Consider the following 22,511-nt stretch of genomic DNA (forward strand, 5'->3'; position numbering starts at 1 on the left):
CCCACATGGTGGAAGGAGAGAACTGACTCCTGTAAGTTGTCCTCTGAATTCACATGTGCCAAATGGAGCTCATGTGTGTGTACACACAAACAAAAAAAATAATACAATAAAGAGAATAAGATTATGATTTTATATAAATGAAAATCACTATATGCTATGGGACAATGATCTTGTATCCTGTAAAGATTTATAAGTTGTATTGCTTTATTAAAATGCTGATTGCCCAGTGGCCAGGCAAGAAGTATTGGGGGGAGGGGGCAACCAGGCAGGAAGTAGAGGCAGGGCGATGAGAACATGAGGATTCTGGGAAGAGGAAAGACAGTCTGCAGTTGTCACCCAGACACAGAGGAAGCAAGATGAGAATGCCTTGCTGATAGAAAGTACCAAGGCATGTGGCTAACACAGACAAGAATTATGGGTTAATGTAGGCTGTAAGAATTAATAAGAAGCCTGATCAGTTTATAATTAATGTAGACCTCTGTGTGTTTCTTTGGGAATGAAGAGCTGTGAGATCAGGCAGGAGAGAAATCTCTGTCAAAAACTATATTTAAGAAAAGCAGAGATACCTTTTCTTGTTTTTGAAAGTGAAACTATACAGAAAACATCTCCAAAACAAATCAACAGTGGAGCTGGGAATGTGGCAGAGGTCCAGAGGGCAATCATCGTGCCCTCCCTCAGGTCTGCAAGGTGCATGGAGAAAGCAAACAGATTCTAAACCCCGGCTGAGACAATTTAGGAAGCCATTCTCAGAAAGAGCTTCTTAAAGAATCAGACTCAGGAGAACTTGATTTGCTCATCTCTGCTTACTCTAGAAATCCCTAGGCCTCAGGACAGACCAAATGGTCGCTGACTGACAACAGCCATGAGTGTGAGATCAGCCTAGGTCTTTCTTTGAGGCTACTTTATAAAGCTTCACTACAAAACTGATCTTAACATGTGCTCCTGTGGTACTCATTTCTGCTGCTTCATCTCTCTAGAAGAGAAGCTATAAAAACACACGCTGTTCTTTTGGATTACAGGTTCAGTATCTACTCATGGACAAGAGCATGATCCATCCTCCTCAGCAAAATTAAATAAGCTGGTTTTTAAAAAGGGGAGTGTGATATCAAGGGATGGCAAGTAGTCAAGGAGCTCAGCAATGCCCTGTTAACACAGTGCTAGGCCAGAGGTTAGGGAGATAAAACAGGGGCTCTGTATGCTTGGTGCCTGATTCCATCTGCCCCTACAGATTCCCTATCACTGAAGAGGGGATGATGGCTACATCCATCCTGGTTTGTTCCAGACCTCATTGGGTTCTTAAAAGTATTGGTTTACCACCCAGGGGTGGGTGGCTAAGTCACTTCTCGGTGCCCACTGTGAAGCAGAAGATCAGCTAATTCATTTCATACAGTTTATGTAGAAAAATATAAAATAATGTCTTTTTTTCTCTAATACTCTATGTAATGGTTGTATCCTTTCAGTCCAGGCTGTGAGATGACAATGACTCAGTTGTAACAAACACATCCTCAAATAATGTGCTCCAGCTTAAGTACTATGAAAATCACATAATATCCCTTCCTGATGTGGGAATTCCTTCAACCAATAGCCTTTAAGATACTGGCCCAGTATCTTTGGGTGTGGTCTCGTACTATACATGGATGAAAATTTGCTATCTGATTCAAATGTAGATACTTAAGAAAGAACGCCTGAAGAAGTAAATATAGTTTTTGCCTAAAAGGGGATTAAAAATTGCTCCTGAAAAAAATACAGAAAAGAACACAAAAAGAGCAAATTAGGAGAGATCAATTGCAGACTCTTAATGACTTTCAAAGACTGCTAGGAGACATTTCCAATCTATGACCCACTGTTGGGATAACACCTGATGTAATAATTCATTTAAACAAAACCTTAGATGGTGACCAAGACTTAAATAGTCCCAGGGAAGTAACAGCTGAAGTTGGGAAAGAATTAACTGTGGTTGAAGAGAAATTACAGGAGGCACATGTGGAACAAATTGATTGGAATCTTAACTTCATTCTGGTCATATTGCTCTCCAAAATTTCCCCTACAGGAATTTTAATGCACAGGGAAGATATTATCTTAAAATGGATCTTTTTACCACATAAACTGAGTAAAGACTAAAAACTTATGTGGAAAAGGTCTCTGAATTAATTATAAAAGGAAAATTGAGACTTCATCAATCAGCAGGAATAGATCCAGCAGAGATTTTACTACTTTACTTTACCTTTTACTACTGATGAAATTAAAAAATTAAGGGAAGACAATGAACCCTGGCAAAGAGCTTTTGCTATCTTTTTTTTTTTTTTTTTTGGAGAGATTAAGAGCAACTATCCCAAAGTTTATAGAATTAACCTTATAAAGAGAACTACTAGGATCCTTCTCCGCATTGCCTGTAACACACCAATAACTGGAGCCTGTACAGTCTATATTGAAGCAAAAAAAAAATATCATGAAAAGTAGGTTACAAATCAGAAGATATAAGTAGAACAAAACCCTTGCAATTTGTCCAAAAGTCAAAATTCTATGCTATTCTCATGGTGCTAAGGGATTTGAAGAACCTCTCAATATAGTTGAGAATATGCAGAAAGAGTTGTTTTGCATATTGAAACCACTGAATTTATACCAGATGATACAGAATTGACTTCATTATTCATCTAGGTATAAGATATAATCAGGAATTGGCTTTGTCCCATATACATAACAAACATCTGATCCCATATGAGTCTGCCAGGTCCTTCAGCACAAGGTAATGCAGCAACTGATTGATTATTGATTGGAAATGTGCTGAAGACCTCGGAATTTCATAAAAAACATCATGTCCATAACAAAGGTTTAAAAAAAGAGTTCCCTATTACTTGACAACAAGCTAAGGAGATTATAAGATGTTCTACTTTTTCTTTCTATAACCAAACACCACTACCTGCAGGGAGTAGCCCAAAGGGTATTCAAAGAAATAAAATCTGGCAGATGGCTGTGTTCCACTCCATTGACATCTATACAGTTTTCAATAGGCAACTAGAAAAGGCTGACTTGATAATCACATATTTACTAGAAATTATGACCATTATGGGTATACCTGCACAAATAAAGACAGACAATGGTCCAGCATATGTCTCTAAGAAAACGAAACAGGTTTTTGCTTATTGTAATATAAAGCATATTACAGGTCTACCAAACAACCCTATAGGTCAGGCAGTTATAGAAAGATGAAATTGAACTGTAAAGGATATGTTAAACAAACAGAAAGGATGGAAAATACCCCCAGAAATAGACTGCATAATGCTTTATTAACCTTGAATTTTCTTAATGCTAATGAGAAAGAAACAATGGCAGCAGAGAGACATTGGATAATAGAAAAAACTTCTGAATTAAATCAGCTGGTGTATTTCAAGGATGTGTTGACATCAGAATGGAAACTAGGAGATGTGTTGGGGAAGGGGTTTTGCTCTGGTTTCCACAGGAGAAGAGAAGCTATAGATACCATCAAAATTAATAAAGATTCGGTTTGAAAGAGAGGAACCTCTTGAGAAAGAGAAATGACAACTCATCCACAGAGGTGACAACCATACAGGTTGTAGGCCGGGCGATGGTGGCGCATGCCTTTAATCCCAGCACTCGGGAGGCAGAGGCAGGCGGATCTCTGTGAGTTCGAGACCAGCCTGGTCTACAAAGCTAGTTCCAGGACAGGCTCCAAAGCCACAGAGAAACCCTGTCTCGAAAAAAAGAAAAAATCATACAGGTTGTAAGAAAACCTCATAAGGGTTGGGGCAGGGTCATGTTCTTATCTTTGCAAAAAAATACTCGTCTTCAAAAAGTCAAGAGACCTTGGACATCTAGATGCCTAAAGAAGAAAAGACAACTATCCAGAAAGAATGACCAAGCAAAGAAAAACTTGACTTATGGTACCATATCCTCTGCAGGATAAAATTTCATTACCTGAACATACATACATACAACAATACACTTCTCAGTATAATAAAACCCTTTATCACTTAAAAATCAAAGCTGGCTTTGGAGTTGGACAATGACTATCCTCTAAATCCAAGCATGTTGTTAAAAGAAAAATTCAGAGTTTCTGTCTCATATCAGGAGCCATTTGGTATGGTAGAGAAAGAAGAAAGAATTCAGGAAACATTTTACTTCTCCCTATCCCTATTTTTGTCCATATAGTACCTTTCAATGAATATGTCTATATGAATAATTTTTAAGTTTTCCACAACAAATAATAAATTTTCCTGCAAAAATCTTTGAAGTTTCCAGGAAGAGGATGGGGTCCAACAATGATGATTCTACCTAGTTGATATGATGTCATTACGCTGATAGCACCACTTTAAGATCAGTTTTGGGTTACAAGCTACTCAAGATGATTCCAACTTGGCTAGCTGAGATGGTGCATCTTCTTACAACGTTCTGCCCAGAACTTCAAATAAGAACTTCAGAAAAACCCTACTGACTACTCAGAGAGTATCTGCAATTATACCAGACAGTAATCTTGAAACTTAAGCATCATTTTACTTTTACAGGATCCCATAGAAATAACACCATCTCATAACAGCTGGAAGTAATTCTAGAAGACGATGTCCCTTCTCCCAACAAAGTTTGTCCTCAGTGTTAGGGACATCTATTAGGGGTTGATTATAAGTGGTATAGAGTTGAGGTTGGGGTGGAAATTAAGTAGGCCTAGGGATCTCTTTTGAAAAAAAGGGATTGGATGGGATAATAGGTAGATTAGTGTGAGCTTACTCACAATAATAATAATAGTGAATAATAGTGAGAATACTTGTGAGCTATTACTTATAGACAATTTACATTCATATAGATTCTTAAATATTGATACAAATTCAAATTATATTTGTTATATTGAATATGCTCCTATTTCTGTCTACAATATTTGCACACCAAGCAAATTATTTCATCATATTGTATACATGCATATTTCTACTCTGCTTAATATATTTTATATATTGATGCAATTTTAGGATATATTTATCATTCTTCACTATACATCCCTACCTCTGATCAAGATACTTATACATTGTTTCTATTTTGATATCATTTTCCTCATATGCTGCAGTTATTTCAGGATTTTTTAATATAATATGAAGACTTAGTCTTTAAGCTATATAGGTATTAAGAATTATAGGTCAATAGTCATCTATGTTTGTCATATTTATAGTTAGACTAATCAGGTTCTTGAGATACATAGAGATTGTATTCTGCATAGATAGGTAATCTTTAGCCCCTTCAAAGAATATGGCATTAAAGTAACTTAGGATTCTGTTGACGTGAGACATGATTGCTCCTGGCAGCACCGATCTATTCCAGAGAGAATGTTGGGCACCAAAGATACTCCACTTGGAGGTTGTTTTCTTCTTGGCAAAACTGGCCTTTGGGCAAAGAACTGTCCATGCCTTGACCACTGACAAAATGCATGGTGTTTAGACTGGACAAGCAGGATACAAGCAAAAAGACTACCAGACCTTGCCAAGACAGGGTAAGATGGTTTTAAAATTTTTCCTGCCTCTGAAAATGGTCTGTCAGTTACTCTAGGCCTTAGCCAAAGTGGGTTGCCCCAACATTGCAAATGAGACTTTAGGTGATTGCCTAGGTTGTCTTTGCCATTTCTTTCATCTTCTGGAAGTTGCTTGATTGCACTTCCTGCTAACTCAAGTAATATTATTTCCCTTCTCAGGTCTTTGATGGGGTTGAAGACTAGAGAGTCTTAGTTACTTTCCTCTCATGACTCAGCCGAGCCATTTCTAATACAAGACACCTTAGAATAGGAGAACTATTGAAACATTTAGCATATGTGTCTTGCTAGATGTTGTTTATGCTGGCTGTAATACTAATTTTTATACTTGATATTTATTCTTATTGTATATAGTTTTGTATTGGGTTTAGAACTCTCTTATTTAGACAAAAGGGGGAGGTGCTATGGGAACTTCTTCAACCAATAGCCTTTAAGATATTGACCCACTTTGGATGTGTTCTCATGTGCTATAATTTCAGAGCAAAAGCATGCGTGGGTCTCTCGGCTGCTGGATTCAGTTCTAGTTCCCTGCTCGGGCAGAGGACTGCTGATCACTGCTGATCTGTGAGTCTACCCCTAAATAAAGAAACCTTTATTATGCTCCATTCTGGGCCAGTGTGGGACTACTTTATTTTAATCTGCAACATCTTCCCAATCAGGAATATTTTGAAAGAAACAAATCAAACAACTATAGTAGTGAAGTAAAGTGCATATTAGTCCCACAGACCTTCCACAGGGTGTAAGCAACCAAACTACCTTACCTGTGACAGAGACTTTAAGTAAGTCAATCTTGTCCGCAAGGCCTGCGGCCTTCACATTGTCACATGCACCAAGTAACTGTGAGTCGCTGACATCAGCACCCATGTAATACACATCCTGTGGGAAAGAAGTCCATATTTTAAGTATAAATAAATCCATTAAGCATTTCGGTAATTAAGAAAATCTACTTGCATTTTATTAAAGGGAAAAAGTAAAGTTAAAAGAATCTTAATTTCAAGTTAAAACAGTTTAAAGTTATGGTAATATTTTGTTTGTGCTCTAACAAATAAATGAGGAACTAGCCACTGGTTAGCCAAAGAGGCCAGGCGGTGGTGGCACACACCTTTATTCCTAGCACTTGGAAGGCAGCTGCAGACAGATCTCTGTTAGTTCAAGGCCACTCTGGGCCACGTAAAATTAATTCAATCTAAAAGAGAAACGGAGCCAGGTAGTGATGGCTCACACCTTTAATCCCAGTACTTGGGAGTTACATGCCTTTAATTCCAGCACTAGGAAGGTAGAGACAGGAAGGCTATGACTGGGTGGAGAGAGGAACATAAGGCAGGAGACAGGAGCTCAAGGCATTCAGTTTGAGGACATGTAGAGACAGTCTGAGGATTTCGTAGAGGTAAGAACTAGTGACTGGCTGCTCTGCTTCTCTATCTTTCAGCTTTCACCCCTAATATCTGATTCCAGGTTTTTATTATTAAGACCAATTAGAATTCGTGCTACATAAATAATTTTAAAAAAATACACAACAGTAAATTTTAAAGTCTGTTAATATTTTACCATTATAGATGACTAAAGAATTTAGAAATTAGTATAATATAGGTATGAATAATTATTAAATCCTGTCATATTTTCTTAAATTCTTCATAGCATTTAAATAAAAAATATAGAAATTTAATGAACTCTTCAAAATCTCATAATTATAGCAAACAGGAACTCATATAATTACTACACTCCAAAACCAGACTATCTACTTATAAAATATTGGTAAGTGATTTAATTATTAAAAATGTAACTTGATTTAGACAAATCTTTGCAACTTACTGGCCACTCTTTAGCAGCTTCCACAAGTATGGTCCCAAGGCCACACATTGGATCCAGAACCAGAGCTCCAGCCTAAACAGAAAGAGAAATTGCTGTCACTAAGTCTGCTGCAACAGGTCTACTATAAAAGAAGCCTAAACCTGGGGAGTCATTCTTTCAGGAGTCAAGATTCCTTCTTATGCTCTAGGAGAACTCGAGCAGTTCAAATCCTAAGGCAGGACTGCATTGGTCACGGTTTGAGGCAGGAGGGAGCCCAGTGGGTTCAGGGAACAGCGAGTGGTGGCGGGGGGGCAAAGGCGATGTAACACAGGAGATGTAGCCAGGGAATGACAAGACTGTATAATCCCCAGACCTCAGAGGTCTACAATAACATGCAGCCCATACTTCATGCCCACAAAGCAGGGCACCTGGGCTTTGATGCTTTCTGGAAGCCAGGCTGATGAAATGGGCACCATTTGAACGGTGAATACCATCACCATGCCAGAGGGTGGGCATGCGGGGCAGTTGTGCATTGATCTGAATGGTATCATCTGGATGTCATTCCCAGGACTTCCAACAGCACCAGGCTGGTTAAACCCTGTCAGTCTCATGGTTCACATAGCCCCAAGGAGTCAAGGCAATGCAATACTATTTGAAGGGAAATAGAAATTTGGAGAAAAAACTAATTTCTCTCACAGTAATATGTCAGATCTTATCAGTACCCTAAGGATTCTGGTTCTGTCAATGAAGGACAGACAACTATTACAGGGTGTGGTTAAAGAAGTGACATGGTGTTACAGTCGGAGGGGATCGAACTGGCTGCTATGAAGCATGAACCACAAGAGGCTGGTTCTGGAGTCTGGGCAGGAGAGACTAGACACTATAGATATTCTGATAGAAGTAGGATTCTGGGTGTATTTAACGTGGACTATTGAAGAACCCCAACAGGCTGGCATGACTAAACCTTCTGCCTGCCAGACAGGGGAAGACCTGTCTGTTACTGGTGGGGACAAAGGAGTGGAAGGAGAGTTGAAGGAGTAGGGAGCTCTGCTAGTTTTGAGACACCTCTTAGACATCTTGGTAGAGATGATGAGTGAGCACAGGATAGATGAATCTAGAGCTCAAGGTTCAGGCTAAGATATAAATGTGGGGACAATCAATGTGAGTCAGCTAATATGTGGTATTTAAAGCCTAAGAACTGGACGAGCTCACTCGGGAAGCAAGGGGAGTGAAGAAGGGACGTCTATGCTTCAGGCCTTGGTGCTCTATAGATGTAGATGACCGGAAGGTGAGGCTCAGTCATGTGTACTGAGAGGTGGTACATGTGCTTCAGGATGAGAGCCAGCAGTTCTAACCAGCAGAGACAGTCTGCTCCAGGGAGAGTGGTCACATCACCAAATGTTGACAAGGATGATGGGCGGGTTGGGGCGGTCTTCATGAAAGCAGTGAGTCATGAGAGAATGGGAAGGAAGGAACCGGAGCCAGCATGTATCCGCTGTTTCCTACTTCCAGCAGTGGTTTGTTATTGAACCTTGAACTTGTTAGAGAATGTTGTCTTTTTTTTCAAGTTGTAAGCTATGAGAGCAGTGGACAGAGTGATGCAAACAGCCCATCAGTGTCCTTACGTATGAAAGAGGAAGCCCAATCCAGTACCTGGTTCTAGGGTAGAACGACAATTCACTACTGAAGGACAAAAGGCGGTGCTATGCTACGCGGGCGCAGACTCGCATGCTGATAGTTTAGGTGAAGAGAACACACTAGCACACTAGTTCTGGCTCTAATATTCAAGACAAATACGAAGGAAGAGAATTGAAAGTGTAGAACCGAAGCCAGCTAGTGCACAAGAGCAGAAATCTTTCTTTTTAAGAAACAAGGCCTTGCAATGTTACTGAGGCTGTCCTCAAACTCTTGGGCCCGTGTGATGCTGCTGCCTCAGTTTCCTGTTGTGAGATATTTAATTACACCGTGTAGGGCGGGAGAGACGGCTCAGTGGTTAAGAGCATTGCCTGCTCTTCCAAAGGTCCTGAGTTCAATTCCCAGCAACCACATGGTGGCTCACAACCATCTGTAATGAGGTCTGGTGCCCTCTTCTGGCCTGCAGACATACACACAGATAGAATATTGTATACATAATAAATAAATAAATAAATAAATAAATAAATATTTAATTACACTGTGTAAAGACATGTCACTGTGACTGGTTTAGTAAAAAGCTAAATGGCCAATAGGTAGGCAGAAGGTACATCCGGACAGAGAGAACTCAGAAAAGAAGAAAGGGGGAGTCGCCAGGCAACTGTTGAGAAGCAGGATGGGCAGTGCAGAGTGAAGGGAACTGAGTGATGTAAAACAGTGGGTTATGAACAAGCCTAAGCTAAGGCCAAGCTTTCATGATTAATAAGTCTCTGTGTCCCCTTTTCTACCTGCAACTTCTCAAGTAGCTGAGACTGTAGGCACACATTTCCACACCTGGCAAGAGCAGGATTCTCGAAACAGAGACATCCAGACACACCCTTCTGGATCTGACATGGCCTATCATGTGACCAGGGCAGGCTGATAGAGGGAGGGAGCCAATAAACCAAGAGGCATCCTGCCTCCTGGCTATGGGATCATTAAGAAGCAGACAGGAATAAAGGCTTATACCTCTAACAGGGACAACAGGGAAAGAGGTCTGCATTTGACTGGCATAATCTAACAACATGAGCTTTTAGGGTAGAAGAAAGGAAGCAAAAACCAAGCAAGCAGGACACCTACCCCACTTCAGGTTGAGTGGCACTGGACATGTCTACAGAGGAAGCGGGGTCCCTAGGGCAGAGCCAGGCAGCAGAACCAGACGAGATCTGAAGGAAAGAAGTGAAATATCCTTCAGGAAAAAAAAAACAAAAACAAAAACAAAAAACCTGCATCCTGGCACCAAATGTATGTCTACATCAAAACAAAGGCAAGATTTCAGATTTGCATGTGGTCACAAAAACTTATGTTTAAGTGCAAACTTTGCAACTACTCAAAGTATAGAAAAGAATAGCGAGTAATTATGTCTCTAGTCTTATACCAAAATAAATTGGGATAAAGGTTTTAAAGAATAGCATGGGGGCTAGACCTCTGGTCACGCTGATGCTCAGACCTCAAGGCTCTGGTGCTCAGAGAAGCCTGGGCTCCCACTGAGACCCCCAAGAAGTAACTGTAGGGGCCACTTTGCCTGGGTGGAGTAATAAGAAAGCAGTGGAAACCACCTTCAGAGAGCTTTGAGAGCAGAGGACAGAGGCCCTTCCTTCAGGCGTCTCCTCCTTCAGGCGTCTCCGGGTTAAGAGAGTCTCTCTACACTGTCTGCCTCTTACCATTTATTCGAAGCATTCAAATGTTCATTGGTAGCAAACTTTGGCCCATCTAATGGGGAGCAATGCATCCTACCTGCCGTAGTGAGCAGAGCTACTAACTACTAGAGAGGCGATGAGTTGAGACTTCACTGATACACACAACAAAAAATATGACTTTTAAGTTATAAAAATCAACAAATGAATTAAGGGAGATCTCTGTTATTCTTGGAACTTAGAAGAACAACTCAAATGGAGAGGCAAAATATAAAGAGATGAAAACATATGGGAAAGATGAATGACTGGGAGGATGGAGCCAGCAAGTTAACAGGCTCTACCAGGAAGTTCAGAGGTCAAAAACAAAGAGTTTAAAGTTAAATTCACAGGACAGCTGAGGCAATGATATTAAATATTGGAAGAAAGTGCTCAGTTAGGAGGAATGATTATTATTACTAAACAGAACCAATTTCATGTGCCATAACAACTAACACTTGTGTACTTTCTACGACAGTCACTAGTTTAATTGCTTTATTAACGCCAATTCACCTAGTCCTGATATGAACCTATTATAACCATCATGACGGGAAGGAAAGTATTCTGAGGAGAGTCTCTCCTCTCACTCCTGAGAAAATGGACCCCAAGAAATTTCCCTTGGAACCTAATGCTGGGCGTAACAAAAGCCAGAGGAATTTGTCTCTGAAAGATTTCACACAGTTCTGACAGTTGTCAGACCATTGTGCAAGAGAGATGGGGCTGAGACAGTGGTGACAATGATGGGCAGGACAACCTAGACCAGGACGGCTTAGTTAGGCATACCAGCCCTTTTATTAACATAAATACTCTGTTAGGACCTCAGAGATGGGCTTGGAGATGAGTAGGTCACTGCATACTTTTTGTTAGCTTCTTTCCTAACGCGGTCTCATTGAACACATCTCGTTTTGCTATTTAGGATTACTTGCTTAATTTTTTAATTCATTTAAAATTATTTCATTTCATGTATGTGAGTGTTCTGCCTGCATGTATGCCTATGCACTATGTGTGCCTGGTATCTGAGGAAGCCAGAAGAGATTTGGATGCCCTGGAACTGGAGTTACAGATGGTTGTGATCCATCATGCGGGCGCTGGGAATTGGATCCTCGTCCTCTGCAGTAGCAGCTCTGCTTTAGCCACTGAGCTTTCTCTTCAGCCATTTGTAAATATCCATTTGGCCTTTCGAGGACAGGCAGCCAAGCCCATCAGGGCTGCTAAAGCCCAGGCTCTGACTCTAACAACTACTTTAACAGTATGAGATGTTATTTTCATCTTGCAAGCAAAAAACGGAGGGATAGTTGTTAAATATTGTGCCTGAAAGTCCTTGGCCAGTAAGTGCTGGACACAGAACTGAACCAGCAGGTGGATTTGGAAACTCTGGGCTTGAATGGAAATACACCCAGGCACGCACAACAAAAGGCCACATGTACAGAGAACCTGGTAATACTCCTGAGCTTTAGGGGTCAAAAGAAAACTCTTAGGAGTCTACTAGCAGAAAGAATCAAGAAAACCCACAGTGCATGGGAGTTCATCTGCAACACCAGAAGCTAAAAGACAGGAGGAGCATCATGGGCTGAAAGGGGAGAAGAACTCCAGACAAAGCAGATTCGGACCATGGCCAGTCAAATACAGGAGGAGAGGCGATGGCTGCGGAAAGACTTTAACCCCGCCATCACCTGAGGGGGGGTGGAGGGGAAAGAACAAACAACATAAGGAGCAGCACATCTCAGAGGGATCTTTGTAGCTGTATCAGATGTGTTACGACAAGTGTGCTTGGACATTAGGATGGGCATGGTGGCCACAAAAGGGCCAACTAAGATTCTGCAACTGCAGGGCAGCTTTATGGGAAACTGATGCACAGTGAGGCATTTAGTTCAGTCTGGCATCTGGGGGCTGGGAGAGGAAGTCAGGACAGCTGCAAGGTCTCATGGCAGGGAAGGGAAGAGAAATACTCATGACCCAAAAGGCACAGGTAGGAAGAAGCAGAGACACGTGTGATCAATTTGGAGTGGGCGAAGTGACTTAATAGAATAGTCAGTAAAATCCCTAGATGTCCACGGTCACATTAGGGGGCAGCTCACAGGTAAACAGTAAGAAGCTGTGAAAGGCGGAAAGAGAAGACAGGAAGTGGATCTGCCATGCCTTTTCCTGGATGTTTCAATGAAAGTGACAGGGAGAGAAAAGATCTAAAACCAGGTGTAGCCCTGAGTGTGGCGGTAACAAACTGAAAACAGAGGGGCTGACACAAGTTCAGGACCAGCCTCGGCACCAAAGGTGCTCAGGCCTGCCTGGGAGGAACGAAGGGCAGAACAGCAACCAAAACCAAACAAACAATAAAAACCCAAAAACCCTTGAACTTGAAGATAAAAAGAAAGGCATGAAATGACAGATAAGACACGTGAGATGGTGAGACCCTGGAGAAGCTGGCTGACCCAGATAAAGAGGTTTCGCTGCACATGGATCGCAAAGAAGCCATGCTAATGCAGACAGTAGCACAGGGAAGTTTTGAGTAGCTTCTAGACACTAGCAAAAGCAGCAGAGGTCAAACAGGACATTTCATTTAGAAAACACAATTTCCCACTGCCAGGGGAACACTTACAGATTGATGATCTTGGATACAGAGAAAACAAACACTTTTTTTTTTTAAAGATGTAGGTTCTTTCGACCACATTTTTGATTATGACTCACAATATCAGAAATAATAAAATGCAACTCACTTTGACCTCAGCCTTTTCACTCAAGATGCTTAAAGAAGTTCAGTATGCAAAATCAAAAAGCAAGAAACAAAAGTAGAAACTATACAGCTTTTAAGTCAAATGGCAGGTGCGAAAACCAAAAGACAAAAATAAATAAAGGGGAGTAACAGCAACAACAACACCGGGTGCCCACTAGCAGGAAGGACCTTGCTGGCACTGGAGGGATATAGGCAGCTTCCTCACCTTAATTTCAGCAAGAGATGCCATGGCCCATGCTATAGTCGACCGCAGCCCAGCTGTCTGGATGTAAGTTCTGCTGGCTAAGGGAACTCTGCAGGAAAGAGATCAGGAAGGTATTAAGTATTACCATAGTATGTTAAAGAACAGGATGCAAAACACAATCATTCTGTCTATATCTGAGAAGTACTTTAACATATCATTCTGATATATTCTTTGAACCAGAGAATATTTTAACCTTATTATTAAATACCTTCTACATTAGGCCTTTGCTTAATCAACCAGTGTGGTACTTAACAATATGAAATTTTCTAGACAACTGAAATTTAAACTCTCCTATGTTTTCAGTTACAAAACTGTAATCACACACTAAGGAAACCTCTTACTTAGCACTTCCCCGTCTTTACACAGAACAGCTGGTGTCATCAAGAGGCCAGGGCTTTGTAATCTGAATGTAATATGGGAAATTCACAGTCTCTTCTGTAAGCTTGGTTTCTGTTGATCTGCATCTTTCTCATAAGATACAGTGAGGCAGGAGCATACAAATGAGTCTCGGCTCTCATTCTTAACCGTAGCACAGACCACCTTACACCATCCCTCATCCATTATGTAGAAAATACCATGTTTCTACATTTGACAGACTTCAAAGTAGTTCAAGTACTGTCAGACTATCAAGATTATTTCTATCATTCTGTGTGTATGTAGGTCAGAAGCCAACCTGGGGTGTTGTTCCTCAGAGGCTATCTATCCTGTCTCAAGATATTTGATTACACTGTGCAAAGATGAGTCACTCTGATTGGTTTAATAAAAAGATAAATGGCCAACAGGTAAAAAGAAGTTCGATGGGACTTCTGGGGACAGAAAGGACTCTGGGATAGAGAGAAAAACGGAGGTGCAATATGGAAGAGAGGTAACATCAAGTAAAAGAATGTAGATTAATATAAGAGGGTTAATTTAAGTTAAATGAACTAGTCAGGAACATGCCTAAGCTGTAAGCCAAGCTTTCATAATTAATAAGAGGTCTCTGTCTCTGGGAGCCAGCTTGGGGAGGGGGACACAGAGAGACTCATTATACTGTCCACCTTGTTTTTTAAGACAGGGTTTCTCACTGGGACCTGAGGCTTGCTGACTAGGCTTGGAAGGCTGAAGTAGTGCAGGGACCCACCTGCCTGTCTCTACCAACCCAGGGATGAGGTTACAAACACATACCACCATATCTGGCTTCTTATGGGGTTCTGAAGATGAAGCCAAGTCCTTATGAAGGTACAGCAAGTATTTCACAGACCGAGTTGCCTCCCTAGCCTCCATTTCTACCTTTCTAACGCAACACATGTGGTATTTTGGAAAGTTCAATGTGGTTTTGTAGCTACAGTTTGTAGGTAAGATAAAGAAGGTAGGATCTCAGGAATGTGTGCCGGTGTTTGGGAGGGAGGTTTATTTTAGAGACTTACAGGGCTTTCACACAAAGTCACGCTGTTTTCTGCACTCTTCTAAAACACTTTCTGTAATTCCAGGCGTTGATTTCTTTGATCATTTTGTTTCTCATCTTTATCTGACTTGAAATTATTCTGTAAGTTTGTATCCAGCACAAGCCTGTTAATTGAGGCCTTTTCAGGAAATGACAGTCCACATTATAAATAGTACCACACTCAAAGCGCTGGACTCCAGGCTGTACACTAGAAGTAGATACCATGGCCATGTGGTACAGGTACAGGTAACAATACCCTTGGGATTTCAAACTGTTAAAAGATCCAAAGAGTTCTTGTCTCTAATGAAAGCAAGCCCTTTAGGAACTACTAAGATACACATTTGAACGTGACCCCCAGTCATCATGGCTATCTTATGCCGTTTCATAATTTTCCACTTTCTTCCGTGGTCAGGGCTTCCATGCTGTTCTTTTTGTTCACACTCTTGAAAATCATTCTTAGTCAAGACACATCTTTGAGACCACTTCCTTCCTTCACTGAGGCAGTCCACTCACCTGACCACAGGATACCAATTGACACCTTATTTATACTGTATATTCCAGTTCCGAGTCTTTTTTTTTTCTTTAATACTTTTTTTTTCAAGACAGGATTTCTCTTTCTCTCTGGGCTTTCCCCTCTCCCAGTCCCTCTCTCTCCCTTTTCTCCTTCTTCCCCACCTCAATGCTAGGCTTCACACACACACACACACACACACACACACACACACAGACACACACACTATGCAGTTGTTGCATTCCTCCTTCTTCCCCACCTCAATGCTAGGCTTCACACACACAGAGACACACACACACAGACAACACACACAGACGGACAGACACACACACACAGACGCACACACACAGACACCCACACACAGACACACACTATGCAGATGTTGCATTTCTAAGCTACATTAGTACTCTGACCTTTCCCCCAGAAGAGGTGAGTCTAGAAATTGACTAGAAAAGAAATATTTCAACTCTAGTGGTGCTAAATGCAGCAGTGATATATTTAGATTCCAACACCAAATAGACTAATATTTTAAATTTACAACTATATATAAAACTGTTGAATTTTTATTCAGCAAGCATATATAACTTTATATGTGTTTTTAAGTCATTAAATTTTGTTATTCCAAATTTACTCATATTTGTAGAAACATAAGAAGTCATGCAAATAGCATTTCAAATAATAATTGGTAATAAGATGAAAGTTTAAAAGCACATATGTACCTATAAATTAAGATGCAGAACTGGTCTGGATAGTGGTAATCCCAGGAGGCAGAGGCAGATCTCTGTGAGTTGGGGAGGCTAGCCAGGTCTTCAGAGTGAGTTCCAGGATAGCCAGAGATACATGAGACCTACTTTACGATAGGAATTCTTTTTTTAAATTTATTATGTATACAGTGTTCTGCCTGCAGGCCAGAAGAGGGCACCAGATCTCATTACAGATGGTTGTGAGCCACATTGTGGTGGCTGGGAATTGAACTCAGGACCTCTGGAAGGGCAGTCAGTGCTCTTAACTGCTGAGCTATTTCTCCAGCCCATGACACGAGTTCTGTTTAACTGTTTTGCTTGTCCGTCCTACCTTTGTAATGGTGATTATCAATAAATACACAGTTCAAATGTAATCACACTGTAGTTTCTCCCACTCCCTTCTGTCAGCAAACGGGATTTAGAAAAAAAAAAAAAGCCAGAGAGGCAGAAGTACTGGAATTTAAGTCATCCAGGACCCTACAGTGGGGCAGCCTGGAGACAGTGGGGCATACAGCAGGGAGGCTTGGTCTAGGAGCAGGCAGTGGAGTAGCTGTGGCCCAGCGGAAGCAGTGGGCCACCCACTAGGTAACGGTCTCATAGGGGCTGTTATACCAAGAACATTCACATAACCCCTGATCCTTGGTGGTGGTGAGACACTGGCAGAGCCTACCATATGACCAGCAGATAGCAAGGACCTATCATTCTACATTTTGGGCATCTGCAAAGTTCTCTGCCTTGTGCTGGTCTGCTGGAGAGCTCACCACTGGATAAGAGACATTAAAACCATCTTAAGCATTAAAAAAAAAAAATCTCATTTACGACTGAGAAAACATGTGCTTAAGGCAAATGGAGAATTAACAGAAGAGTCTCTACATCCCTATACTGTGAACAGGATTAGACACACAAGACATTTTAAAAATGTATTGATACTTACAACCTTTCAAGACCTAAGAATGACTGTTTGCATCAACCAGCCTTCTCCCCAAAACAACTACACAAAGTGCCTGCTGCAGGTAAGAATTCAGTATATAAGCTTTTAAAAAAGAATTTGAACAATTATAGTTTATACATGGGTCTGTGAAAACTACTTAATAACAGAAATAATGATATATTGTTCCAAGATTCATTCTAGCCCAGGGACGACCATGGTCAATTGGCAAGGGTCCCAGGAAGCTTTGCCTCCTTTGCTGTACCAACACTCATACTACAGAAATAAAACTAAGTTCTTAATTCTACAAGTACATCGGTTACCTGAACAGAGGAATCCCCAGCACTGAGTAAGCGTCACTCAGATGCATGAAAATCTGAAAGAAAAAAACAGAATCAGAATAGCACAAGAAAACACTACATCAAGATATGAAAATCGGAATCATTTGTTTTGAGTTTATATGACCTGTATTTTAATAAGAAATGCCAAGACCTACTTGTTATGCTGGGGGAAAACAAAAAAACAAACAAACAAACAAAAAAAAAACAACCTCTGTAATCTTTTGTTCTTAACCAGAGGTGATAAGGTTTACAGAGTCAGGGCCAGGTGGTGGGCGAGCTCCAGAGTCACAGGTCAAAGAGCTTGGATCTTTCTTTGCTGGACCTATGCACTGTAGTTTTTAGACTTCGGTAGCTAAGACTTCCTAAAGCCTGCTCTAATCTCAAGCAAGACTTGCAGCCATGCAAGTCTGCCTATCCCAGCACACAGACAGAACACAGCAGAGGAAGTTTTCCTAAGCCAGGGTGTCCTCCACTCTGCCGTCTGCAGACAAGGCTCTTATTTAGTTTCTATTGCTATGACAAACACCAGGACCAAAAGTAACCTGGGGAGAAAGGGGTTTACTCCACCTTACAACTGGTAGGTCACAGTCCATCACTGAGGAAGTAAGGGCAAAAACTCAAGGAGGGGACCTGAAGGCATGCTGGGGATTATTTTAAGGTGTGTGACCTATGTTTAAGATGCACATGTTTAATTCTGTGAAGCTGTGATTCTTTGCCTGTCTAAAACTCCTGATGGTCCTAATAAAGAGCTGAATGGCCAATAGCAAGGCAGGAGCAAGGACAGGCGGGGCTAGGAGACAAAGAGTGTAAACAGAAGGAGAAACAATGAAGAGGAGGAGAAAGAAGTCAAGAAAAGGAGGCTGCTAGGGACTGCCACCCAGTCACCCACAGAGGAAGAATGAGAGTAACATATACAGAATGAAAGGGAAAAGCCCAGAGGCAAAAGGTAGAGGGAATAATTTAAGCTAAGGAAAGTGGGCTAGAAATAGTCAAGCTAAGGCCAGGCGTTCCTAACCAAGACTAAGCTTCCATGTATTGATTTATTGGGCAGTTGGGTGATGGGCCCCTCAAAAAGCCAAAAGAGTAAAACATCACACAACAGAGGCAGGAACCGAAACAGACACCATGGAGGACCCTGCTTACTGGCCTGCTGCTTGGACAATTCAGGACCACCTGCAGAGTGGCACTGCCACCCCCAGTGGGCTGGGCCTTCTCACATCACACATTAATTAAGAAAATGCCCAACGGACCCACCCACAGGCCATCTGATGAAGGCATTGCCACTGAGGTCTCTCTTCCCAAACAACTCCATCTTGGGTCAAGCTGAAAAAACAAACACCCTCCTACCCAACAAAAAAACCCTAGCCTCTTTCCTTCCATTAGGTCCTGGATAGAATTTAATGTGTCATAATTAGTCTTCCACATAAAATTAAAAAATGGGGATTTCTCTTACTCTTTCAGTCTTAAGAACTTTATAGACCATCACCCAAAGTGACTATCGTATTTTAGGTCATTACTTTATCATACTTTAGGTCATTATTCATTTTCTTTACATAGCAGCTATGATTTCTTATTAAAGATATTTGTTATGCATGGGAAGACTATGAAGTGCCTCTGCAACCTCACTATAAATATCTCCTTCAGCTGTGGCCAAGTAGCCCAGTTTGGGTAAGACATTTCTGCATCATTTGGCTGCCGAAGAGAAACAGGCTGCTGGATCCATGTAGACATACTTTTTATAGCGGAAGTCAACCCAACCTGAAAAGTATGGAAAGGAGATGATGCTGTTGTATAGAAATCAAATGGATATTCACTACCTCTAAATGTGGATTCCTTAAATTGGCTTTCCATCCAAACTTCCTCATGAGAGCAATTCCAACCGCTCTTCCTGCCTCCTGAAAAGTGACAGGTCATAGAAAAGTTAAGAACATAAGAAATAAGAAGAAAACTTTAAAATGGACAAGAGCTAGCTATCACCTGACAGTAATTTAGTGATATGAAAATATAACTTCCGAGACTGCCTATGCAAGGCAACAGGGCTGTATTTTACCTTCTCCATCTCAAACTCTTTAGGACTACTCTCTAAGGTGGAAACTCTACTCTGGCAGGTGTGTGACATAAGACCATGACCTGATATTTGTGACCCTTCTAATAAAGGAAATGAACACCCACTGAAGGATTATGTATTAACTCATTCTCTATGTTTCCACATGACCAGATCAGCTTTATCAGACTCACCTTTAGGGTCCATGTGATTCTAAGTTTGGCTAAAAGATCCAGATCAATTTTGAGCTACTGACCTTTGTAAGGACTAACCAACGAGGTCTTGGGATGGAAACAGGTGCCCACCCTTCCCCAGGCTGTTAGACTTCATGTGCACATCTAGGTCATGTGACAAGGCTGCAAACATCACAGTGCAGGGTGGCTGTCTATAAGCATATCATTGTAATGAAGAAGAGCCCCTAACATATTAAGACCACAGCATCAGCATTTACAAAGGACATCTATGGACTTAAGAAAATGTTTAGAAGGAAAGCAAGGGTGGCCATGTGGAATAGCACAGTGCTCCTCTGGAGCAGCTGAGGAAAAGTTAAAAAGGGAAACGTACATTTAGAGACACACAATCAGATGAAGACAGACCTCATCATCCGTCTGGGCAGTGTTATCTCCACTGGAGAATTCCACCTGGAAGGTGAGCGTACCTGTGGAGGGAAGGCCTTTCCGATATTCCCGCTGCAGCGACAGGAAACCCTGAAGGTCAAGTCCTGGTTCTGAGTGTCAGCTGCCTTCACCACGTCATCCTGGAGTCCATGCTCTTGAAGCTGGTCAGTTTTAGTGATAGCATCCCCTTGCTCCAGTGAGTCTTCGGGAAGCCCGTCGCGCTGGCCTTCCCCTCGGCTCTCTTCAACCATCTGCTTCTCCTCTGGTTTTAATTTCTTGGCAAGGACAATCTCATTTCCTCCCACTTTTCGCTTTAGTGCATTAACATCCCTTTGAGAAACTTTTTCTCCTTTTTTATCACGTTCAAGAAGTTTTCTCCAAAGCGAAATGGCCTTCAGCCAACTTCCTGGATCCTCATTTATAAGTCTCTGGAGCTCAGTAAGTAATTTTCCTAAATAAACAAAACCTCAGTTTATCCATCTTCAAACTTTATAGACAACTGTCTATTACATTCACCAATGCAGATTTCATGACCTTTATTTCTTTAAAACATTTTACTGAATTACTACATACACAAAATTTCACTTTTATTTAGAGTTTAGATAATTTATTCTAAGATTTACAGAAGAATAAATTTCATTATTTATATAGAGAGATCTAAGATTTATCAAATTTATGGAAAACCATGCAAACTTCAGCACAGCCACATATCCTGTGGTGTTACACTCAGCAGGTGGCGAGTTTATGCACAGACCTTGGGGATACACACATCTCTGAGATAACAGTGACCTTGCTCATAAACTGAAAAATAATGTTCAGAAACAGAGCAGCTGAACCTTGGACCCATTTAATTTTAGACCACAAAAATATTAACATAAATCCTAAAATGAGTTTCCATGAAGTCAAACTTCAGATACACAAGTCACTTTTATAAGTCCAGGGCTGTCAGCTTGCCTTTAACCTTTTTTTTATAAACAAAAGTCATTAAGTTGATCTGAAAATTATCACTATAGTTCCTTCAAGATGACAGTGTATGGATGATGGGAGGAAATTATGGTGACCCCACAAACCCTCGGGATTTCCTTTAACTTCTTTTCCTTCTCAGTCCTAACTTTCTATGTAATTCTTTGATGTCTTATGCACATAGGAATCAGAGTGAAGGTTGGGGCAGTGTAAATCCTGCAGTGTCTGCCTTTTAAAATGGCTTTAATCTTGAAATTATTTATACAACATAATTCTAAAGTTAGGGAGTAATTACGAAATCTCCTAAGGTGCCTTTAGGAGAAGAAAATTTTACTATGTAGCAAATTTCCAACTATTTCATTTAGTTAAAATTTGTAAGATGACAGTTTTTACCAACTTGTGGTGCAAAATTGTATTCTGGTTATTATATGCTTCAAAGCAATCAAACACTGTGGAACATACTCATTTCTAGAAAGAAAACATGAACGATAAGATCCCGAAAGGAGGCAGCAGATTCCAAGAGAAGCAAGAGAGCTGGCTACAGATACGTGACAATACCAGGGAACTAAAGTCCGTAACAGTGACGCAGTATGGATGAACCGGAGACACACAGCTGCTGGGCGGGCAACCCTGGTCACACAGCAGGTGGGTAAAAGCAGAGGGTGCGTGTTGTACCTTTGCTCAGAGAAGGAACTGCAATTGGAAGCTGCTTCCTAATCAACAAAAACAGTCTTTCCGCTGACTTCAACTTCTTCATTGAGGTCAAATCTGAATGGGTGGTGAAAAACACTTTTCCTGAAATGTATTCAACCTAGACACAGAAAAACAGGCATCAATATGGTTCTGGGCCAGAACAAGGGCCTCTTTCTTCCCTTTGGTCATTGTGGAGCATCTGTCATTTGTTAGGTTCCGCAGCAGGCACCTCCAACATCTACTTTTCCTCTAAACACTTGACAACCCTTGGCAGATTTTTATCATGGCCATTTTCCACATCACAAACTGACATCTAGGGTAGGTCACACAATCTGTGTAAGGTCACATGGTCAGACTATTATGTTACCTCTTGTAAAGCACACACCCATATGCCTGGAAAAAAAAATACAAAATATTCAATAATTACACTGTCAAACCTCACCCACTGCTTAAAAGTAGGCAAAATATAGGTAATAAGCATATTACAAATTAAGTGTCTAGAACAAGATAGATGTTTATTAAATATTTCCATGTCTACCAGGGAACATACAGCAAATACTGAACAATAACATGACAGCCATATAAACTAAGATGCAAAACTTGTAAGA

The 22,511-nt window shown here is 41.0% G+C and overlaps 1 protein-coding gene across 3 annotated transcripts in view; it reads right to left on the reverse strand.

The window, feature by feature from the left end:
- Nucleotides 1–22,511, reverse strand: part of Thumpd2 (THUMP domain containing 2) — a 44,538-nt gene that overhangs the window by 12,984 nt on the left and 9,043 nt on the right. For 2 of the 3 annotated variants that reach the window (XM_041630916.1, XM_041630918.1), the window contains exons 2-8: nt 21,886–22,021; nt 20,289–20,698; nt 19,404–19,481; nt 17,569–17,621; nt 13,602–13,689; nt 7,343–7,414; nt 6,292–6,406 (exon numbers count right to left, since the gene is read on the reverse strand). In XM_041630916.1, the coding sequence (XP_041486850.1) occupies nt 6,292–6,406; nt 7,343–7,414; nt 13,602–13,689; nt 17,569–17,621; nt 19,404–19,481; nt 20,289–20,698; nt 21,886–22,021 (952 nt within the window). The remainder of the gene's footprint in view (nt 1–6,291; nt 6,407–7,342; nt 7,415–13,601; nt 13,690–17,568; nt 17,622–19,403; nt 19,482–20,288; nt 20,699–21,885; nt 22,022–22,511) is intronic. The other variant, XM_041630917.1, reaches the window with a different exon arrangement.

Source organism: Microtus oregoni, unplaced genomic scaffold (genome assembly GCF_018167655.1).
Source record: "Microtus oregoni isolate MIOR12 unplaced genomic scaffold, Mior012 000036F_ref0000092, whole genome shotgun sequence".
NCBI lineage: Eukaryota > Metazoa > Chordata > Mammalia > Rodentia > Cricetidae > Microtus > Microtus oregoni.